The sequence below is a fragment of the Sinohyriopsis cumingii genome, chromosome 3 (assembly GCF_028554795.1).
Source record: "Sinohyriopsis cumingii isolate HCF-2022 chromosome 3, ASM2855479v2, whole genome shotgun sequence".
Classification (NCBI taxonomy): domain Eukaryota; kingdom Metazoa; phylum Mollusca; class Bivalvia; order Unionida; family Unionidae; genus Sinohyriopsis; species Sinohyriopsis cumingii.
Genome location: NC_142963.1, coordinates 130,471,553 through 130,495,441, shown reverse-complemented (window position 1 = coordinate 130,495,441; position 23,889 = coordinate 130,471,553). Strand labels below are relative to the sequence as shown.

Genomic DNA, 23,889 nt, shown 5'->3' with positions numbered 1-23,889 from the left:
GGTTATTAAAACAGTATTTTCTTTCATATAAATATCAGGGTTTTCTTGTTCATTGCAGTAAAACGTACAAGTTATAATACATCTCTCTGAGGCTCTAGAACAATAATTGGAGGATGTACAGTGCTATACGAGCATAAAGTTGTTTCGGTAACAAACAATCACCGTGAGAGCACGATTCAGAATGCATCTTAGCTGCATTAATGTATTTTGAGTTACCGAGCTTACCTGGGAAGTTTCTCCTGTTGCAAACAGTTGTTAATTGATTCTTCGTAGTGTTCAGAAACTGTGACGTGTAAAAATAACTTCAAGTTGGAATATATTTGATTTCATTACGTCAGCATTCGGATCGAACATATGCAGGTGATTCGATCTTAGGAGTATTGGTAAGTAAGTGATGTATATAGCCTTTCCAACATGACGGCAACTTATGCGTGGTTCTGATTTGGGCTCGCAAAAGTCGCTCTGTGTTCATTCCGTCTGTGTATCAAAGTGTAGACAATTATACTGTAAAACGTATTAGCTAAGTGCAACAAAATAATGATCCTCTTATGCCGATTCCGTTTCAATATGAGTAAAATAATGATCCTCTTATGCGGATTCCGTTTCAATATGAGCAAAATAATGATCCTCTTATGCGGATTCCGTTTCAATATGAGCAAAATAATGATCCTCATAGCGGATTCCGTTTCAATATGAGCAACATAATGATCTTCTTATACGAATTCCGTTTCAATATGAGCAAAATAATAATCCTCTTGTGCGGATTCCGTTTCAATATGAGCAAAATAATGATCATCTTATGCGGATTTCGTTTCAATATGAGCAAAATAATGATCCTCTTATGCGGATTCCGTTTCAGTATGAGCAAAATAATGAGCCTCCTTGGAGGATTTCATTTAGATATAAATTCTTCATGACCATTGCCCCCCCCCCCCAAAAAAAAAAGAAACATTTAAAAAAACACTCCCACCCCCAAGAAACAAATAATTAATGAGATTAGCAAATTAATGTATTAAGATAACGTAAGTGTTGCAGTTTGATTTTGCGTTACAGAAGAATAGCAAACTGATTTTTCCATATTACTGTGAATTTAATATGTTGTCCTATGGTCTCTCCGCTTATTTAACAGTTTAGATTGTTTATATAATGAGTTAAACCGTTAGCTATGTCATCATTTAGTGAAAATAAATACGGACATTACACTTTTGGCCCACAGTCTAATATGAGTGAAGAACATAGCATTTTATTTACATGAGGGAGTCGGGGAATGACTGGTTGATCTCCGCTGGTGAAAGGTTTACACTAAATGCCGCATACAAATCAACTGCCATACACTGGAGGCTGTTGCCAACGATAAATGCTGACAGATGCATTCCACTTACATGTTGTGCATCCTATTCTACCATCGCATTTTCTGTTTCCGTATTGATACGAGGAATGACAACTGGTTGATCAGGTTTCTTGTAAACTCTCGACTGATCTTGTATAAAACCACTCCAAAATGATCAGAGGTCACCGCCTTTCCTCTGGGCACAATTTACATGTTTATTTACTGCGTTCATTTGTAGCTCATTAACGTGTGCGTAGAGGTGACCGGGACAGCTGCAGGCATTCGTTTCACTTGTGTATTAGTTCTAATCTGATAGTGTACATATCCTGTTATGTTATTGTGCAACGAAACGCACCACGCATCACATTGAAGTTATTATACTTGTTTGCCTATATGACTGTCACATCAGGATTCGTTTTATTTCTTACATAGTCACGTTTGTATTTTCTTCTACCGATGGTAAATTGTTCTACAGATATATTCTGGAGTGACACATCTACTTGGGAACAAATGTCAGTTTTGCCATATTGAAGTAGATGTGGAAGAGGAACCAGTATTGAAATTGTTATTTGGTTCATGGATTGACTATTTCCATTCAGATATTTTGGTTTGATGGAGAAAGACGGATGTTAAAACTTTTTATAATAAGTGATATACGAATATTCCGTCGGCAAGTAGGTATAACCTATTTTTATTACAAAAACACAGATATGTGGAAAAGCATAAATTAACATTGTAGAAGCCGATAAAATTCTGGATAACTTTTTTCATTTATTTCAACTTGAATCTAGATTATGATGCATGGATCAATGTGAAATATACTAATATAGGTAGGTTGTCCAGTACAAACATACCTAAAAATACATTTAAACTACTTATTATATAGACCGCTCTAGTGACCTAGTGGTTAGAGCGTCCGCTTAGGATGTGAGAGGTCGTGGGTTCGATCCCCGACAGAGTCATACCAAAGACTTATAAAAATGATACTAACAGCTTCCTCGCTTGACGCTCAACATTAAGAGGTTATTGTTAGGACTGGTCGGCCTGGTGCCAGGATAATGTGACTGGGTGGGACATCATGCTACATGTCTGCGGCATGATGCCCCAGTGCTAGACATCACTATAAACTGCCACACTGCAGACATCGTAGCGATATGACTGAAAAATTGTTAAAGCTACTTTAAAAATCCAAATCCCCACAAACACACACACACTTATTATACAAAGCCATAGCAGAACTAACTCCAAAATTATCCATTTTTTCTTTTCTTTTTCCGGTCACAAACAGATTATGTAGAAACAGTGGCGTATTTTTTTTAATACAGAGATTGTTTTGGTAAAAAGTAGCGAAGATGATACCTAGCGAAAGTCGAAACATGTATTCCAGTCAAGATCACTGATTGATGACCAAGATCTGTCCCTTGTTTGTACATATATTCTAACCAAGATCACTGATTGATGGACCCATATCGGTCCCTTGTTTGTACATATATTCCAATCAAGATCACTGATTGATGACCCAGTTGGGTCCCTTGTTTGTACATCTTATTCCAATCAAGATCACTGATTGATGACCCAGATCGGTCCCCTGTTTGTACATCTTATTCCAATCAAGATCACTGATTGATGACCCAGTTGGGTCCCTTGTTTGTACATATATTCCAATCAAGATCACTGATTGATGACCCAGATCGGTCCCCTGTTTGTACATATATTCCAGTCAAGATCACTGATTGATGACCAAGATCGGTCCCTTGTTTGTACATATATTCCAATCAAGATCACTGGTTGATGACCCAGTTGGGTCCCTTGTTTGTACATCTTATTCCAATCAAGATCACTGATTGATGACCCAGATCGGTCCCTTATTTGTACCTATATTCCAGTCAAGATCACTGATTGATGACCCAGATCGGTCTCTTGCTTGCACAGCTATCATTGGTTATTATTTCAATATTTGCTGTTTTCTTCACTTCTGTCCTATTATCATCGTCTGAGATCCGTTATGCCAATGGTTAGTTAAGGACGCTGGAGATGCCTTCACAGGTTCGCAGATTCCAGCTTTCTGATTACAATTACCACTAACGGCAGTATATTACATATCGTTTCCAGTAAAACTACTAAATCTTTCCACGAGAATAATTTGCTTAACACAATATTTGACGTTGGAGCTCTCATTTTATTTACGGCTCATCGTCAAGAACGTGCATAAAACCTTAAAAGTTTGTATCCATTGAGACCCGTAAACTATTAAACTTTACAGGACTCAAAATCATACTTAAAACTACTGTGACTAATCCGATGGTTCTATTTGTACATAGAACAATCCCGTTGTTACGCTAAGTTTAACAGTCTCATGTACTTGATATAAATACATGTTTTTGATAGCATTAAGTTGTAAATGAAACTGTAGCAAAAACTCAAAACCAGTTTTCACAATAATTGGCAAACCACTAAGAATGTATTGCATACCCTCTTTAGGTGGAAAATCGATCTGGCAAAAACAAGCAAACAAGAAAGCAACCCCCATTGAAAAAAAAATGCAAAACAATAAGTAAACAATTGATTGTTGTCTTACAATAAAAATTTTCTTCCCATTTTCACGTACTAATATTCAGCTGCTGTTAAATACCGGCAGAAATTATCTTCTCCAAGCCATTAATGTCTTGTTATAGTTATGGGCTGTTTTAATTTCTGTTTTGTCATTGGCGGTGATGTTACATTATCATCCCAATGTGGTATGTGAGAAAGCTTGCCAGTAGCTTCTCGTGGGTCGGTGGTTCTTTCCGGGGTTGTCTCGGGTTCTTCCTCCACCATTAATACTGGCCGCCATGTATAGCCCATCGTGAGCTCAAAAATGACGTTAAAACCTACTACAACAACAACAACAACATTATCATCCATTACACTGGCAACGTTGGATAAGTCTGTGGTCATCTTGATTACTGAGCAAATCTTAGACGTATCGTTAGATTGTCTTCATTGATTGAATACCCATTCTATAGGTGGAGCTATGTCTTCCTTTCAACGCAGATGCAAAATGTTTTACCTGCAAACACGAAAGCGAAAGTCTTTTTCTCTTCAGAAAATAAAACGTGAGTTTCGCAGAAAGTTAGAATTATCTTAAATAGATCAGATTAAAGCTTTGAACTTTTTCATTAAAAAGAAACGTCCTTTTTATTCACCTGGAAGTACAAGTTATAACAACATTCATGGAGCACATATATAGATTTATACATGGAGTGTTGGAAGTTACACTGAAAAGTAATACATGACACATCTTAGGGACATTGTTGGAATCAAGGAATACATTACACATCTTAGGGACATTGTTGGAGTCAAGGAATACATTACACATCTTAGGGACATTGTTGGAATCAAGGAATACATTACACATCTTAGGGACATTGTTGGAATCAAGGAATACATTACACATCTTAGGAACATTGTTGGAATCAAGGAATACATTACATATCTTAGGGACATTGTTGGAATCAAGGAATACATTACACATCTTAGGGACATTGTTGGAATCAAGGAATACATTACACATCTTAGGGACATTGTTGGAATCAAGGAATACATTACACATCTTAGGGACATTGTTGGAATCAACGAGTCTGATTATTTTTGCTTACACTGTTCATGTTTTTTTTCCTTCTAAGTACAGCAGCATATTCATTTTATCAAGGGTGCATTCCATCAGGGACACGCAGAAGTCTTCCTCGTTGGTGGCGTTTGTTATCTGTTTCAAAATATTGCCTGTGGGATAAACGGTACGCGCAATTAAATCAGGGCGCGCTGTGTATGGTCAATCGCCCAATCTCACAGTAACTGTTCGCTAGCAGTGAAACGGCAAAAACAGGTAAAATTATAGATATGAGCACGTTTATTTTCCATTAAACTCCGAATCAGAATTCACCTGCAACGATAGGATGTTGGTTGCTTTTGGTTAAATAATTTTGTCTTTTCAAATCCTGAATGCACCTGCATAGGTGAGTACAATGCATCCAGAATAAATTTGCATAGGAGTTTAACTATTCTAAGTTAGGTGCAGGTTAACAATTTTTTTGATAATGCTGTGATATCTATTTTTACAGCAACATAATCAGTCACCTAAATGTCGAGGGACATTTGTATGCATAACCAGTGATAACATAAGAAAACATAACATGGATTGCAGTTACAAAAGTTTGGAATTAGGAGATGAATATCGAAGAGCTAGATGAGTTGGAAATGTGGAGGACTGACGAATAGTGTCTTACCTGACGAATCGTGTCTTACCTTGTGCTTTATTGTTACAGGTTTATTTGATCATGATATCCATTTACCGATACTCTTAATTTTATTTGTAACAAACCCTTTTGGGCTAAATTGGTACATACATGAACATTATTTGTATCAAACTCTTTGGGGCTAAATAGGCACATACATGTATGTGATTTGTAACAAACCCTTTTGGGTAAATTGGTACATAAATGTACATTAGTTGTATCAAACCCTTGTGGGCTAAATAGGTACATACATGTACATTATTTGTATCAAGCCCTTTTGGGCTAAATTGGTACATACATGTACATTATTCGTATCAAACCCTTTTCGGTTAAATACGTTCATACATGCACATTATTTGTAACAAACTCTTTTGGGATAAACTGGTACATACATGTACATCATTTGTACAGTCTTCCTTAAAGTTTTGCGTTTAAATTCGGTTTTTGCCACACTGTACAGTCTGTATCCAGATGTACCTGGAATCTTGAGAAAACTCAGGAGATCCATCCCACGAATACAACCCATTCTCCACCAACGTAGGTCACTGTAACACGCATCATTGACGTTGGTAAAAATATATGCGTTAAGTTTATTTCTCAAGGTCGTGCAATAATCATCAAACACCAAGAGTACGCATCTCTGTTAGTATCACTGCGTTATAAAAAGAGAAAGCTATTGGGATTTAAATTTCACATTTTACTGGATTAGGTTCGGTTTTTGCGTTTAACGCGTAACCAATACGTTTTTTGTACCCTGTGTGCACACTGGTACATCAAGAATCGCGCAACTTGATGGTTGGTTCATCTTCATCTACGCACTTGTCACAAAAGCAGGTCACTGTAACACATATTTCCTCTTTACTGAATTGCATTCAGTCGCAAGCACTGTATACCAAATCATCCAACTATACGACTGTATGCATATTTCATAGTATCAACACCCTATGTTTCACCTTTTTACTACGATTACGTTTTAGCGTTTTGTTCATGATCAGTTAGGCTTGTACCTACTGTGTAATACTTTTATGCCTGGAATCGTGGAACCTGGAGAAATGTATTTTGATGAGTAATATACCCTTATCTTAGAAGTAGAATGCTATGATCAATTTTCCGTGCTTCATTGATCTTGGTTAAATTTTGTCTTTTAACTGTTTATGTTTGAATTATTAAAGCTAGATGATTGTATGCATATACTACACCTGCACAAATACGGTCACTGTGACATACGTTTTACATTTAACTGGACAAGTTAGATTTTTGCATTTAGTTCATGGCCACATTTGCGATGAGATGCATCTAGATGGGCATTATTCCTGTATGTCAATAGTAGGTCAACATAACCCATTTTTCTACGCTTAACTGACTTTGGTTAAATGTTGTGCTTGGTATTTATTTCTGAGGAACTGTTAAAGTTAGAATTCTAAATCGGTAGTCCAATGCATTTCTGGCACTACGACAGCCTCACAGCAAACGAAGCCCATCGTGATATATATTCCATCTTCTTTCTGGCATTCGTTAAGATTCTGCGTTTAGCATGACCGGATTATTGCTTGGCATGTATCCTGTCCCACGTATGAGTAATGGAACTTGATGAACGTAAGCATCATGAAACGTTATTCATCCTCAGACGTATATTTCATGATTCATTAACTTTGTTGAGATTTTCTGCTCAGAGTTCTTTTCTTGAGTACTCTTAATGTTTATTTGATTATATGTGTTTTGGTTATCAATATTTCAGCACAATGCTGGCCATACAATGCTGGTTCAAAAGTTAAATGCAATGTTTTCCACATTAAAAGTTGAAATATAAATAGTAATTGAAAACAAATCACTGTTAGCAAAGGAGTCAGCATTTCTTTGTCGAAATCACTTTAGTGTCAATTTATGTTCTGCGTAATAATTAATGTTTACATTAGGTAACGGAGATTGCTTAAAGCTTGGTAGACGTTGAGCTATACAATCGTCGATTACACACGCATTTTATATGTATGGTTGAAGCAGATAATACTGTTTTTCAGATTTCATTGTCACATTCACGTTTTCCTTTTTTAGAAGGCACGCATGTGGAAAATACAATAGAATGTTGATGTTGAACTTGTGAGAGGACTTAACATGTAGATATACAATTTCCGAATGTAGACAGTATTCTGGGATTATTTGCTGAATGATAATGAGATTTTATATATTTTTTCTTTCTTCAGTGATTGGATAATGGCGGCTTTTATATCATGATATTTAAGTGAATATGTACCTGAAGGTACAAGCCTTTCTTCACAAATTCTGTGTGCAACAAGACTTACATTAAAGGTCCACTTACACTTTTGAAATTTCATATACAGTATCGATAAAGTCTTGTGTTTTAACAGAAAATAGATTATTAACCTTCCCCTCCCCAAGTCCACGTACAGATATATGTATGTATGTATGTATGTATGTATGTATGTATGTATGTATGTATGTATGTGTGTGTGTGTGTCTGTGTGTGTGCGTGCGTGCGTGTGTGTGTGTGTGTGTGTGAAAGCTCTTGAAGGAATTAAGTTTAGCTATATTACTAATTGTAATTGAATAAAAACACTTTTTATTACATAGACCTAAGCATGAATTTGTTTTCGTTGATGATTTTATATAAAAGTGAAAAAAATCATTCTGCATAAAGATTTTAGTCCTCAACCATGTAATTTCACCAGAGGGAATCCCTTTGTGTAATCCAGAGAACTGTTCATTTTGGGGCCATGTTTAAGAGGGGTGACTGGGAGTGAAACCAGAAAATGTTAATTTAAATGCCTACCAAAAGGCGTATGATTTTCTTACAATAGTACTAGTTGTACGTCACATACATGAATCAAACTGCACGAATCGCTTGCAGTTCGAGCAAGAAAAACTTTTTGTATTTTAATGTCAAAGGATCAAAGGTCATGGATGCTGTGAAGGAATGAAGAAATAAAATTTCTGCAGAATAACATTAGTTCTACATCAAATATTTTGAATAAACTTTGTAGATGGCTTGCACTCGTAGTAAAGGAAGAAGTATTTTAATGCTATGGTCAAAGGCCGAATGTTAAGGCCACTGTCTGAAAAATGAAAAGTGGTTTCTGCACAAAGATTTTTGTTCTCAAGGCTATGATCTTTCAAAATCTTTTTATCGTAATGATCTTTTACAAGTTCCATGATATGTGAGAGCTGCTTATATTAATATGGTTAATGTTGCCTTTGGTCAACCGAGCTTATATCCCTAACTATGACTTTTATGACCGTTGTCTTGACCAATCCTGATTGTATGCATCTCCCTTCTGGATGATACCACTAATGACGCAACCCCGTAAACGTGTAGCCATCTTTTCTCTGCAGTGGCTATGGTGCAGAATGGAATGTTTTTGCCACATATAGTTTTAGGAAAAAGTCTAGACTATTTTGCTTGATGTGATGAAGCACAGGGCTGATAGAGAGTAGGCGGTACATTATACCGGGGGCATCACAATGAAGCGCAGCTGAGCCATCATACAGTCTGGTTCTTTACCCATGTTTTTATTGCATTTCAATCTGTGATGGAAGATCTAAAGCAGGATCAAGTCATTGCGCTCGTATACTAATGCATAGAGACGATGTACTAAGATTTAGATGACCCAGCGGTGAAACAGCCTTACGGCAGCCATATAGACTGAAAGAGTATGAGCTGTGAGAAGCATATCTTCACAGTGTATGTTGCTGTGTAACCGGCATAGCTCTATAACTCATGCACTTAATTTGATGCCATTTTGATTGGTGATTTGCCTGTTATATATGCAGCTGTGCTTTTCAAAGGTTTATTGGTGTTTTTGTCTACTTTTGATGGAATTATTGAGCTTCATCCATCAATAGTATGTCTCCATTATAGAAGATCCTTGTAACTAGCTCATGAACCATTCGGCATATTCAGATGGTATTCGCATTTTTTTTTCATAGCCCAAGATGTAACTTTTTGGGTTTTGACTCATTAACACCCTTGTCAAGAGAGTTATGAGATGTTACTTGTAACTACCATAGGTCTGCACCCCATACATATAATTGATAGTCATTTGGTAGGTGAATTGCCTATTACATGTAAGGTTATGTACTATGTTGACGAATCTGTGGCATTTTGCTATGAATATTACATTTCCACTACAGCAGATACTTGTAACCATCATATCTATGTTACAATTTCAACACGTTCTGATACAAGTTTTGTGTGTACATTGTCTCGAAACCTAGGTGTGCTTCTTTTATGAATTTGTTTCCGCTCCATGATGAATAGAGTTATGGTCCTTGACACTATTTTTATTTTCACACGGCACGTTGCTTGCAACTGACAAAACGAAAGAGCCATACAACATGCCCTGAGGCAATTTAGTATTAACATTGTCTCATTGATTTGCATTATGTCTTATATTAGCCTAGTCTCGTTAGTATTAATACTATCTCATAGACTTGCATATGGCTTATATTGGCCTAGTCTCGTTAGTATCAACATTGCCTCATAGATTTACACATACCTTATATTGGCCTAGTCTCGTTAGTATTAATACTATCTCATTGATTTGCATATGACTTATATTGGCCTAGTCTCGTTAGTATTAATGCTATCTCATAGATTTGCATATGCCATTTATTGGCCTAATCTCGTTAGTATTAATACTATCTCATTGATTTGCATATGTCTTATATTAGCATAGTCTCGTTAGTATTAACACTATCTCATAGATTTGCACATGCCTTATATTGGCCTAGTCTCGTTAGTATTAACAGGGTCTCATAGACTTGTATATGCCTTATATTGGCCTAGTCTCGTTAGTATTAATACTATCTCATTGATTTGCATATGTCTTATTTTGGCATAGTCTTGTTAGTATTAGCATTGTCGCATAGATTTGCATATGCCTTATATTGGCATAGTCTTGTAAGTATTAAGATTATCTCAGATTTTCATATGCCTTATATTGGCCTAGTCTCGTTAGTATTAAGATTATCTCATATATTTGCATATGCCTTATATTGGCCTAGTCTCGTTAGTATTAACATTGTCTCATAGATTTGAATATGCCTTATATTGGCTTAGTCTCGTTTATAAGAGTTATGGCTCATTTATTGTTTGTCAATCTGAGTTTGATTTTTGCAAGATAACTTCACCAAACTTGTTCGGAATTCAGCCAAATTCGTCATGTAGCTTTAGGTCAGCCAAATTCATCATGTACATCAATTTTCATTTTCAGCGTTTTCATCTTCATTTATAAAACTTAAGACCCTTAAATTCTCTTCCTTCTCACTCGGTTTCAGCAGCATAACTTCACAAAGCTTCGATAAAACGCTGCCAAAATTTGGCATGCAGGTTTATATTGACGAGATCCTAAAATATTTAGTTTCAATTTTTCCACGCTATCATTTAGTACGTTTATAGCCCCGATGGGCTTCCTCCTAACCTTTGTTTCCGCGGCGTTACGTTTACTAATACCGTACTTTCAAGCCATCATGCAGCTTTCAGCTTTGTAATGAGACCTGGAATCACAAGATTTACATCATTTATCGTTTGGAGTAGTTATGGCTTATGAATACACATCATCTCCTAACTTTACTTTTCTTACAGAAAGTTCTTCTTTTGAATGCCTTGTCGAGCAAATTATAGAGATAATGACTTTGCAACGCACCCATCCCTACTAGGTCTAGTTATCCATCATTATTTACGCGCGTGCTTATCTGTTCATGATTGCTTTACCAGTTACTCGAGCTTTTTACCAAAGCAGGATGATGTAAAAATAAACTGGTTACATCATTATATATTTTTTTTTGGTGTAATTATTCTTTATGCATCCACAGAAATCTGCTATATCCTAAGTTTATTACTTGCTAGGGGCTAGATTTCTTTCTGGAACAAATTTCACGCGGGAAGTTAAACATTGATTCATTCATTAAGAGCTGATTATTTACGTATGAAATATTTACAGATGTGAAACATAAAGGTAATTACTATTTGTGTTGATTGGCAACATCGGATTCTAAGACAAACTTAGTTAGTACATAGTAGTTCTTAAACAGCTAAGCATCAGTCTTATTTCAAGTTGAAGCATAATTATTTGGAAAAGATGGAATGGAATGTATTTTTGTAACCATGGAAAGTGCGGTCATGCATTCACCGGTATACAGAAGGTATCAAATAACGATTTTGCATGTACGATGTTATTAATAAATTTGATGGAAACTATTTTTTTAAATCATGCGGGGACAGTTTGTTCTCTTTTTCAAATTTACAAAAGCCAAAAATGTGGGGTATTTAACCAAACAATTGAATTTTCTTCCTTAATATGGATACGACAATATTTACATGATTGGTTCATTATCTTTCCTAATCTGGTACAACGAATACAGCAGTCACAGAAGCACTTGATGTGCAACTTTGTACTCGTTCAGCTAATAATCCAGGCCAAGATTCAAATATATATTACTCTATTTTAATTTCAGGACATAAACGGCTTTTGATTTTGTAATGTTTTAATGTTGATTGAAGCATTGTTTACAAAAGACAATATTTAATAACTAATTAAACAACAACGTTTTCGTTTCGGAATAATCTTTGGACAATTCGTATGTTGTCTTGCAGAACGATGTATTTTATCTTCTATTATTATTTTTTTTCTCACTTTTCGGAACTATCTGGAAAATTGTATTCTAATCTTACATCTTTTTTGTTACGTTTTTCTTTGAGGTCTCCGACTGTTTATGCAATCTGAGTATAATGCTAAAATGGTCCTATCGAATTTGAAGAACTGAATATGTCTTTAAATGGTCCTCTCGTTTATGAAGATTTGCTGTTGTGCCATAACAAGATAGGCTATACATGGCGGCCAGTATAAATGTTAGAGGAAGAACCCGTGAAAACTCCGGAAAGAACCACCGACCCACGAGAAGCTTTCTCACGTACCCACATTGGCCGAGCCCGAACCCACGCAGACAGAGGTGAGATGAAAGTGATCCGTAATGGTGAGCGTTTTAGACCACTCGGCCACTCGGGGCCCCCGTTTATGAAGAGCTGAGTATGATAATGCAAATAGTCCTAACGGATTTGAAGAGCACAATATCGTTATTTTGACTAAGTGAGCCATCAAATATATTTCTACAGACGTTTATTATATACGCATTCATTTCATAGTCCTTTCCTGTATTCAACACATGCGAGGTACATGCACTTCCACACCAAACTGACTTTTGGTACATGCACTTTTACACCCAATGGACTTTTGGTACATGCACTTTTACACCCAATGGACTTTTGGTACATGCACTTTTACACCCAATGGACTTTTGGTACATGCACTTTTACACCCAATGGACTTTTGGTACATGCACTTTTACACCCAATGGTCTTTTGGTACATGCACTTTTACACCCAATGGACTTTTGGTACATGCACTTTTACACCCAATGGACTTTTGCTACATGCACTTTTACACCCAATGGACTTTTGCTACATGCACTTCCACACCGAATGGACTTTTGGTACATGCCCTGCTACACTCGATGGATCGAACCCACGACCTCCCGCATCTGAGGCGGACGCTCTAACCACTAGGCCACCGGAGCGATCATCATCACGTATTGGAAATTACTGTTAGTGTTTGCTAAGTAAAGGTTCATTGGGGCAAGGGAGTCATGTTAAATAATTGGTAAAACGGAACATGGAAATCATGTTTAGTAATGGTACAATGGGACAAGGGAATAATGCTAAGTAATGGTACAATAAGGCAAGGGACTCGTGTTAAGTAATGGTACAATGGGGCAAGGGACTTGTGATAAATAATGGTACAATGGAGCTAGGGAATCATATTAAGTTGTGGCACAATGGGGCTAGGGACTCATGTTAAGTAATGGTGCAAAATGGCATAGATATCATGTTAAATAATGGTACAATGAGGCAAGGGACTCGTGTTAAGTAATGGTACAATGGGGCAAGGGAATCCTGTTAAGTAATGGTACAATGGGGCAAGGGAATCATGTTAAGTAATGGTACAATGAGGTAAGTTAGTCATGTTAAGAAATGGTGTAATGGAGCAAGGAAATCATGTTAATTATTTGTACAATGGGGAAGGGAGTCGGTTTAGGTAATGTTAATATGGGGCAAGGGAGTCATGTTAAATAATGGTGCAATAGGGGAAGGGAGTCAGGTTAATATTGGTACAGCGGGGTAAGGAATCATGTTAAGTAATGTTAAATGAGGCAAGGGAATCACATTTAATGAAGGGGTGTAAGAGTTAGTAGTCTAGGTCTGAACAGTAACTATTGTGTTGGTTTTTCGACAATTTCATTTTCTGGGCGGTAGAGGGGTAATTTATTTGTATTTCTTATATCTTATTTTTCTTCTTAAAATAAGAGCAAAAATATTTTGTTAACACTTTTTTGGGTACCGACAGTTTGTTTCAAAGTAATCCCCACCCCCAGAAATTAAATGGTCTATCTGTTATAGTGCTGACAGAAATGGCACAATTGTATATTTAGTTACAGACGCGCTTGAAGACATGGGTGGGTATGTGGAGCGGACTGACTGTTGTTCATTTGTTAAAGTTCGAGCACATTCATTTATATCATTCATTTATATGAGTAACTTTATGTTTTTTCGGTTTTCTTTGTAGGCATGATAATCCGACAACAATGGCCGCAACCATTTTTGTGATTTCTACCCTCGTGTTTATGCAATTTCCGGTTGCGTGGAGTATTGACGTCTTCCTGTCCAAACCCGGGAATATATCTATTCTAATTTTATTCGACATTCATCGTACGCGACTAGACAATGGATCGTGTATCGATGTGGATTATTCTGTACTGGAGATTGCACATGGCATTAATTGGATCAGCACGGCTGGCAACATTGAAAAAGAAACCGTTCCAGGTAATGATTTGTTGAAACATTTTACCAAAAGTATGACTTACACTTAGTAGTGATATAAATGTTTAAGGATATTTTGACTAAATTGCCGAAAAAATCAATAGCATATTGGTCTTTCCTTTATTTTATGGTATACTGTTTCGGTATTTCATTGAGTTGGCTGACCTCGTATTTGTTGCTAAATTTCGTGATTTCAGATATGCATAACATTTTGCATTGTATTCTTGTCACAATTCAAGCTAGTAACAATTATTGTGAAAGTCACGTCTACGAAGTAAAGAAGTATTGTACTACCTCGCGCGTCAGCGTACACACACACACAGACACACTGGAATTTGGAATTAAACCAGTTTGAATTCAAATAAATGCATCTCATCAACCAGTTGCTAGTCCAGGTAGACAGGGTCGTTATATCTGGCCTTATTCCAAGACGTGACATGGATATGACGCAGTATGATGACATACTAATACATATTTGCAGATCCTTCAATCTACCATACATATCAAACCACGAAGACTTTTTGCTAGCGTCGGGTCAGCTACCATCTACTTTTATTCACTCTGATCTGATCTGATCTGATCCACCTGAAAGATGTGGACACAGCAGACCTATTGAAAAATATACATAGTGTTACGCCTGTACTGAAAACAACACCTATCAACGTGAGTAAGCACTACCCAACTGCGCAATATCAACATAGGTAACAGAAAAGCCTCACACTTGCAATGCAAGCCCGTAATGGGTGGGAACAGAAACATCATAATACACAGAGTACATGGCATGGTTGTCGAGTCAGACTCGAACGTAATACAAGGCCTTGCAAAAGGGACCCTGCGCCGTTATGATCAACAATCTCTATCGAAGCTCACTTTGATTTATATTTTGATTCGTACAAAATCTCGCCATTTAGTGTCTTCACCCTTATTGGAAATTTTAATTTCTTTTCGAAATCAGCAACGTCTCTGTTCGAAGCTCATTTTTCTCTAACTCGCTCACCCCACTCATTTTTTTGCGTGTCAGATCTGTTAGACCATGCCTGCGTAACGCGTTTGTGAAATGTTCTGTAATTCTTTCGGTAACACAATTCAGACGATCGCTAGTGATCGAAATCATCAGTCGAAGATCATCAACGCTAGGCTTATCATACAGCGGATATATCGCATAAACCACTGCTGTCACAGGGTATGCTTGCTCATAATATGGGTTGTCGATACCCATCAGCATTCCTGGTTTGGAAATTTTACTTAACGTGACAACATCCCCTGTGCGGTGTGATTCCCAAAGAGGGTCACGTTTGTCACGGATAATCCAGATTACGTCATCAACGTTGGCGGCGGCTGCCACTAGTGGTAGAGCAACGATACATTTTATTCTACAAATTTGTCTTTGTTCGTCTGGACAATTAATGATTGTCCTTGCTCGCTGGTCATTCATTGTATTATCAATATGGGGGCTATCGTCTTGCCTAATTCTGAATGTTGACCACACATAAGCCGCGTCATCGTTGCGAAACTCTGTCTTGGCTTGACGGATACGATTGACTAGAGTCTGATTCGTCGAATCAGGATCACCATCAACCAGAGCTCGCCTCAGCAAGTCATGGGTTATTCTGTCGAGATTGAATCTAGCTTGAGAGGGTTTGGTCGTAGATAATCTTGTAAATTCTTCCTCCATATAATTAAGGCAAATATATATTTAAATTAAACTTCAATTTATAATATAATATACATAGATTCGAACAAAGAATAGCTGCAAGTGGTTGACGATTGGATCCACAACTCCATGTAATAAGGATTGTGTAACGGATTTCTTTGGATACCATCTGCAGAGCGTGCGACGAGTGAGAGACAAGGAACAAAGCCGTGTTTGAAATGTAACAAAGGGGTTGGGGGAACGCAATTCAGAAATGTGAAAGTGTATTATGATATAAAAAAATGACGGCGTTGAATCTCCGTTAAAAGATGCTGGAGAATATCTGGCTTGATTTTCGAGCATCAACGATATTGAAAAAACGGTGGATATCATACCACATATTTTTTCTTCTAGTAATACAATTATAATTTAGACAAAGGATATATACTATATAAATGGAGCAAAGAAAAGAAAAAAAAGTGGATGAATTTGTGACGCATCCTATCATCAGCGTGCTGGTGTGATTAGAAACTGCTGACTAAAAAGCCCGGTCGGTTTTGTCACTAATGCTGGGTATCTCATGTTCTGTGCTGGGGAAACAAAGTATCTCTGTCACATGTTTGTGTATGAATGTTTTATTAGCCTAATGTAAGATGGTTTTGTGATTGATCACATTTAAGGCCAAAACCTTGATAATTCTTTAAATAATCTTTAGGCTATTACAGAGTCAGAATTCTGTACGGGGAAATACTGGAAAAAATAATAAGCATCCAGGGCCAGTTAAATCTGTAAATATACAGACAGGCGAAACAATAATATTTCCATCAATGAACAAGGCTGAAAACTATTTTGATATTTGCGGGCGTTCGGTAAGCCATGTCGCAGATAATATTACCAACTCAGCATTTTTAAAGAAATACAAACAAAAAGTAAAATTTCAGTGTCTCAATCTGGGTACTCCCAGTACGAAATTATTAATCGGAGTGGGTGAAGGGAGACAACTTTCTTTAGATTAAACAGTATCAGTCCAATGTTATCAATTGCGTAATAATCCATGACGACCTCGGCTCACAATCATATTATTTTTTTTGGGGGGGGGTCATGTATTTCCGCAGTATTTTTAGAAACATAATCCTTGTCCTTGTCCCCCTTGACTTTGTCAAGGACAATATTGAGGGACAAAGCTTTGGTGTTTTATAGCAGGAGATAAATCTTTAGGTGGTTATTTTAGCCGTTTGTCTCTGACAAGAAGTAGGCCACGCCCTCAAATGCTATTTTTGGATTTCCAGGTATCGGTAACTTCACAATAATTTTTGAAACATAAAATAGTAAGAAGTCTCCGTAGCCGAGCGGATAGCGATGAGGATTTTTACTCTTGACGTATGAAAATAAGCGTTTCAATCCCGTGACTGACAAATTTGTCGAAGGTTGCAAAAAATCGCATTTAATTGAGGGCTCCAGTCCAAAGCTTGAAATTCAATAGAAAAATGTAATGATAACTAAAACTTTATGTACATCTTCCCACCATGTCAAAACAACGTGGTGAGTGCTGATTTTGCACTTCCCGGGTTTTGATTTTGGGGGAGGTGTACAAAAGCTTTAAAAGTTATCAGTGTAAATATGTTGATCGTAGAGCAACGGAAGAATTACTTGGCCTGTACAGAACGCAGAGCCTTCCGCCATGAGGTGGAAAACAGGAGCCCCCCCCCCCACACACATACACCTCATGGTAAAAATAGAGTGAATGTTAAATACCCTGGCTATAGCCGGTACCAACACTGACACAAAACTAACTCATGAAGCAGTAGCACTCTTCTGACGATGATTGGTTAATGAGAACTTTAGCACTGTGAGAGCCTTGAAATAGGGACAAATTCCTTGTCTAGAGACAAGGGGTGTAAAACGCCAGAGGGATACCCACCATGAAAGAAAATAAATCTCATGAAGCAGTGGCACTGTTCTGACAATGATTGGCTAATGAGAACTTTAGCACTGTAAGTGAGTCACATGAAGCAGTGGCACTGTTCTGACAATGACTGGCTGATGAAATCTTTAGCACTGTAAGTGAGTGTTCCCTGATTAGTTAGAGACATAGTCCTTGTCTAAAGACAAGGAGCGTAAAACACCCGAAAATCCATTCCGGCAAAAAATAAGGGATGCTAGAATGTGTTGTGCCGTCCATACATTTCGAAAACAATTAGGAATGTTAGAATTAAGATCGAATTAGGTATGTGTGTTGTGCCGTCGATGCATTCCGACAAATATTAGGATGGCAAATTTTTTAAATATATTTTTATTGTAGATAAATATTTATCATATAATAAGTCACGAAATATTAATGGGATTTTTTTCTGCATTCAAATAGTACATGACCCTACAGGTGGTAGTGATAAATAACTTTCTGATCAACTCGATTCTGAAAAAATCACATAATTTTTACATATTACAAGATCGAAAATCTGAAGAAAGATACACACTAGCAGCCAAATACAGGTATCAAATTGCTTCAAAATGCTATGAGATTATCTCTTGCTAATGTAGATTCGCTCCACATGCAATCGCATTAGAGCGGATTAGATCAGAGTTGTCTCAAGAATATGAAACAAAAAAGATTGTGAGTGCGCATGTAAGACAGTTGAAAAAAAATTATGTATGATTGTAAACATGGGACATGGGGCAGTGAGACCACTTCCTTGAGTGACGAGACCACTTCCAGTTATTTCTTCTTCCTCAATACGAGCTAGTCCGAATGGCGTTTTGGGGGGGATGATATATATCCGGGTAATGGCGCTCTTTTAACTTCTTCGACTTGTTTCACAAAATTTGCAAATTCATCCTTGTATTTATCAGTGATTCTAGATATACCACGGGACTTTCGAAATACAAAAGGAACCTAATTTTTTTCTGAAACACTGGCGGTGTTTGGCTCTAATAATTTATCACGATCTGAATATCCTGTTGCGGCAACCGCTATAGTTCTCTCTCGAAGTAGTGTACGACCTTCTTCAGTAAATCGGGCTGGTGGTTTTGGTTTTGGTCTTGGTTTCGATGAAACCGAATACCGTATCCTTCACATCGCCGACCTCCTCATGAACTTTATTAATACCCTCGAGTATTTGTTGTATTTCTTGTAATTGTGGTTGAACATCAGTTATTTCAGCTGGAAGTTCTCTTAGAATCTTTTTTGGGGTTTTTTATAGTTTTTTCTGCAATTTTCCCAGTTGCTTTAACGGTTTGCTCTAACGTGGGAAGAGGACCTTCGGTAGCCTTTGCAATTGGACTGAACATTTCTGCTGCATCCTCCGCAAATTCCACCCGAGATTCCTGGCACTGTTCTAGTTGTTGCTTGACAGAATCACGGACGGGAAGATATTTCTTGATCGCATCAAGTCGCTGTCGAGACAGTTTAGCAGTACGAGATTCCATAGTTAGCGCAGAGTCGCCCATTATTATTGATGTAATAATAATTTAATTACGCCACTTGATCGCACTTTTTTTTACACACAAAGCAGCAGAGAGGGTGACGACCAACAGGCCCGTGAACGAGGACGCATATAAATTTATCACGTAAGAGTCAATAACAAAAATGCGCTAACCCGGTTAGAGGCCTCGGTTTAGTGTTATTGACGCTTGTGTGTCATTTTCTAGGAGAAGTTTATTTCACAAATGACCTTTCTTACAAGTGGTCTGCTCACCCTCTCTGCTGCTTCAGTCATTTATACGTATCATGTTTTTGCAGATATTTGTTCCGACTGTCTCTCTGACCAAATTACTAATTTTAATTGTACATGCCAAGATTATAAGGTCTCTTCCTCAGACTCGTGAATAACTAATAAATCCGTCTTCATTCCTATAACGACTGGGAAAAATCTAAGCTGTACATCTTTTGCCTGAAAAAGAAAGGTTTGCAATTTATCCACCTCAATGTAAGACACATCTTACCAAAGATCGATGAACTAAGATTTACTATACAACATGAACCCAACCTTGCAGTAATTGGACTATGCGAAACGTTTCTAGATTGTAATGTACCCGACTGTGCTATCATTTTAGCAACTTTTCTTTAGAAATGAGATACAGGAGGGATAGTCATGTACGTTTCAAATAACACACAAGAGAAGTACAGATTTTGAAATTTCTACTATAGAATCAGTATGGATCGAGTTAAGTTTCCTCAGTAGTCAATCTATCTATATCTGCACAGCTTACCAATCTCCAATCTTCTTCTCATCATGGACTGACCAGTTTGAACATGAGTTAGAGGCTGCTTTATCTTGCAACAATGAAGTAATTATATAAGGGAGACTCAGTATTGATTTCGTCTTTGATACTAACACTAAATGGCTAGATATGATACACCACCTTACACAAGACCTTCCAACAAGACTAACAGTCTGTACTTCTACAGGGGCCCCGAGTGGCCGAGTGGTCTAAAGCGCTCACCGTTACGGATCACTGCCATCTCACCTCTGTCTGCGTCGGTTCGAGTCTCGGATTCGGCTAATGTGGTTATGTGAGAAAGCTTGCCAGTAGCTTCTCGTGGGTCTGTGGTTCTTTCCGGGGGTTTTCCGGGTTCTTCCTCCACCATTAATACTGGCCGCCATGTATGGCCTATCTTGTGCTGAAAAATGGCGTTAAGCCCTACAACAACAACAACAACAGCAACTGTACTTCTACTCTGATCGACCACATCTACACTACCCATCTTACAAATCTCTACGAGCTAAACGTACCATGTTTCCCGTTAGTGATCACTATCCTATATGTGCAACTCGTAAGCAACAGAGCGCAAAGAAAAACAACTTACACTCCTAGATGCAATACAGATGTTTTAAAAACTTTGCAGAAAATGAATTTCTTTCCGAACTATCACAAAACATTAACGCAATATATTTCCCTAACATAGACCCAGATTATGACTTGTCTATCTGGAACCACTGTTTTCTTACTATCATAAATAAACACGCCCCCATAGGCATCAAAAGAATTAAACGATCAAAACAACCAGAATGGTATACCAATGAAACCGCAGAGGCACAACACAAACGAAACTACTATCATAAATCTAAAGACTTTACAAACTATCGTTTGTGGCGGAACAAAGTCAAATCACTCATTGTAAAACGCAAGCGCTCCTTTTTTAAAGAAGCCATCACCTCAAACTCCGGTAACAGATCCATCTGGAATCACTTGCGAAGTCTAACTTCAACGAAACCTGCACCTCGAGCTCCATGGAAAATTATAGTTGATGGCACTAGTTATGCTGATGAGCTGGATATTGCAAACCAGCTGAACCTCTTTTTTTGCTAATATATCCTACATCCTTTGACAGGTCTAATCTTACAGATCCTAATTTAGACAAACTTACTATATTCGTGAATGAAAGGGCACCCAGTCATGTTAGTTTCAACATTTCCTTAATAACAATAAATGACACTTTTGACACAAACAAACCAGCTGGTCTACATGGAATTCACCCCAAAACTCTGAAAATGTCGGCTTTATCAGTCTCAGAATGGTTGAAAGAAATAATTAACTGTTATATCACTTCCTGTAAATTCCCGGAGTCATTGAAGTTAGCAAAAGTATTCACAATTTATAAGGGAAGTGAGAAAAAAAGGACCCATCCAACTATCGACCCATATCTGTTCTATATGTACTTTCAAAAATTATCGAAAAACATGTCAGCAAGCATATTTTCACATATATTGACAAGTACCAACTACTCCATAAATTACAATCAGGTTTTCAACAAAATCAATGATGTCAAACTGTGTTAACAAAACTTATGACCAATGGTTACTAGCAGCAGAATCAGGCAAACTTACTGGGGCAATCTTCATTATTTTAAAAAAGCATTCGACTTGGTTGACCATTCCTCAGTAACAAAAAACTGTCAGCCTTCAAGTTTTCTCCAAACTCTGTTGCCTGGTTCACGTCGCATCTGACTAACCGACGCTAGGTCGTTTGCACGGGTAAATATACTTCCGAACCAAGTCGTGTCTTAAGTAGGGTTCCTCAAGGAACTAGGGCCTCTTCTTTTTTTGTGTCATCAAAACAAAATGCATATTAATGTCTCTAAAACGAAATGCATGATAATCGGAACAAAGCAGCGTCTAACTACTAATATGGATTTTCTTCTAACTCAAAATGGCGTAGACGTATCTTTTGTCAAATATAAAAAACTTCTTGGTATATACATTGATCAACATCTCAACTGGAATGCACATATAGATCACCTGTCCGCAATGATAGTCAAAGGAATAACTCTGCTAAAATTGTTTTCCAAATTTCTACCTCCCCAATCGGGGCCCCGAGTGGCCGAGTGGTCTAAAGCGCTCACCGTTCCAGATCACTGCCATCTCACCTCTGGCTGCGTGGGTTCGAGTCCAAGGCTTGGCTAGCGTGGGTACGTGGGAAAGCCTGCCAGTAGCTTCTCGTGGGTCGGTGGTTCTTTCCTGGATTTGCCAGGGTTCTTCCTCCACCAGTTATACTGGCCGCCATGTATAGCCTATATTGTGCTGAAAAATGGCGTTAAACCCTAGAACAACAACAACAACAACCTCCCCAATCACTTTAACTTTATTTGTAGGGTCATATACTACCGCTGACAGATTATGGCTGTACCATATGGGGAAACACTTCCAATTATAATCTGTCCAGAACTGATGAACTCCAAAAAAGGGAAGTCCGAATAATACTGAAACTTCTTGTTATGACTCCCTCGAACGTTTTGTATTCACGTCTGCTATGGCCACCATTAAAAAGACGTATTCTGTATTTTAAAGGAATCATGACATATCAGTCTTCAAAGTCTATCTCTAACCGAATTAAACTAAGATCATCAAATATTGAGCGTCATCTCCGATCGACGACTAACAACGATCTCCAGATTCTGTGATCGAAAACCAATCATTACAAAAGCTCATTTACATGTATCAGCACCTACAGTATGGAATTCCTTTGCACTGAGAATACGTAATTCAAATTCCCTTGCTTCTTTTAAAATATCACACAAGAAATTCTTTCTTGACCAGCTGGAATGACATATTAAAGCCTCTGAATAGAAAACTTTATAATCATATCCATAATTTTGATATATCCAGATCTTATTCGATATATGTACTACGTACGACTTATGCTGAATTGTATGTACATGTGTATTGAATATTGTTCATATGTGTATGTTTCCCAGTATAGTCGCACAGTCATTCATGTTAAATATTAATGAATGAATGTACGACGATACCTGATTATGTGCATGCTCTTGAGTTTGTTTTTATTTTAATTTTTAATTTTTAAAATTTTTATTTTTATTAATATAGCCAATTACAAAAATTGAGAACCAAATCGCAGATGGGTCAGTCATGACCAAATGTGTTATCCTCGTTAAAGAAAGTTGTTTATTATTATTTAGTATTATTATGTTGTTGTTGTGGTAGGGTTTAACGCCATTTTGCAGCCCACGATAGGCTATACATGGTGGCTAGTATTAATGGTGGAGGAAGAACCCGGGAAAACCCCAGAAAGAACCACAGACCCACGAGAAGCTACTGGCAAGCTTTCTTACATACCCACATTGGCTGAATCCAGGACTCGAACCCACGCAGACAGAGGTGAGATGGCAATGATCCGTAACAGAGAGCGCTTTAGACCACTCGACCACTCGGGGCCCCTTATAATAGTAGTAGTAATAATAATAATAATAATAATAATAATTATTATTATTATTATTATTATTATTATTATTATTATTACACAC

At 37.4% G+C, this 23,889-nt stretch overlaps 1 protein-coding gene across 4 annotated transcripts in view; it reads left to right on the top strand.

The window, feature by feature from the left end:
• Positions 1 to 23,889, top strand: part of LOC149803847 (uncharacterized) — a 156,014-nt gene that overhangs the window by 113,903 nt on the left and 18,222 nt on the right. Inside the window, exons 1-2 of one of the 4 annotated variants that reach the window (XM_089953663.1) lie at positions 201 to 383; positions 14,241 to 14,497. In XM_089953663.1, the coding sequence (XP_089809789.1) occupies positions 14,260 to 14,497 (238 nt within the window). In that variant the 5' untranslated portion in view covers positions 201 to 383; positions 14,241 to 14,259. Of the gene's footprint in view, positions 1 to 200; positions 384 to 1,389; positions 2,009 to 14,240; positions 14,498 to 23,889 lie in introns of those variants that run through there. The other 3 variants (XM_089953665.1, XM_089953666.1, XM_089953664.1) reach the window with 3 other exon arrangements.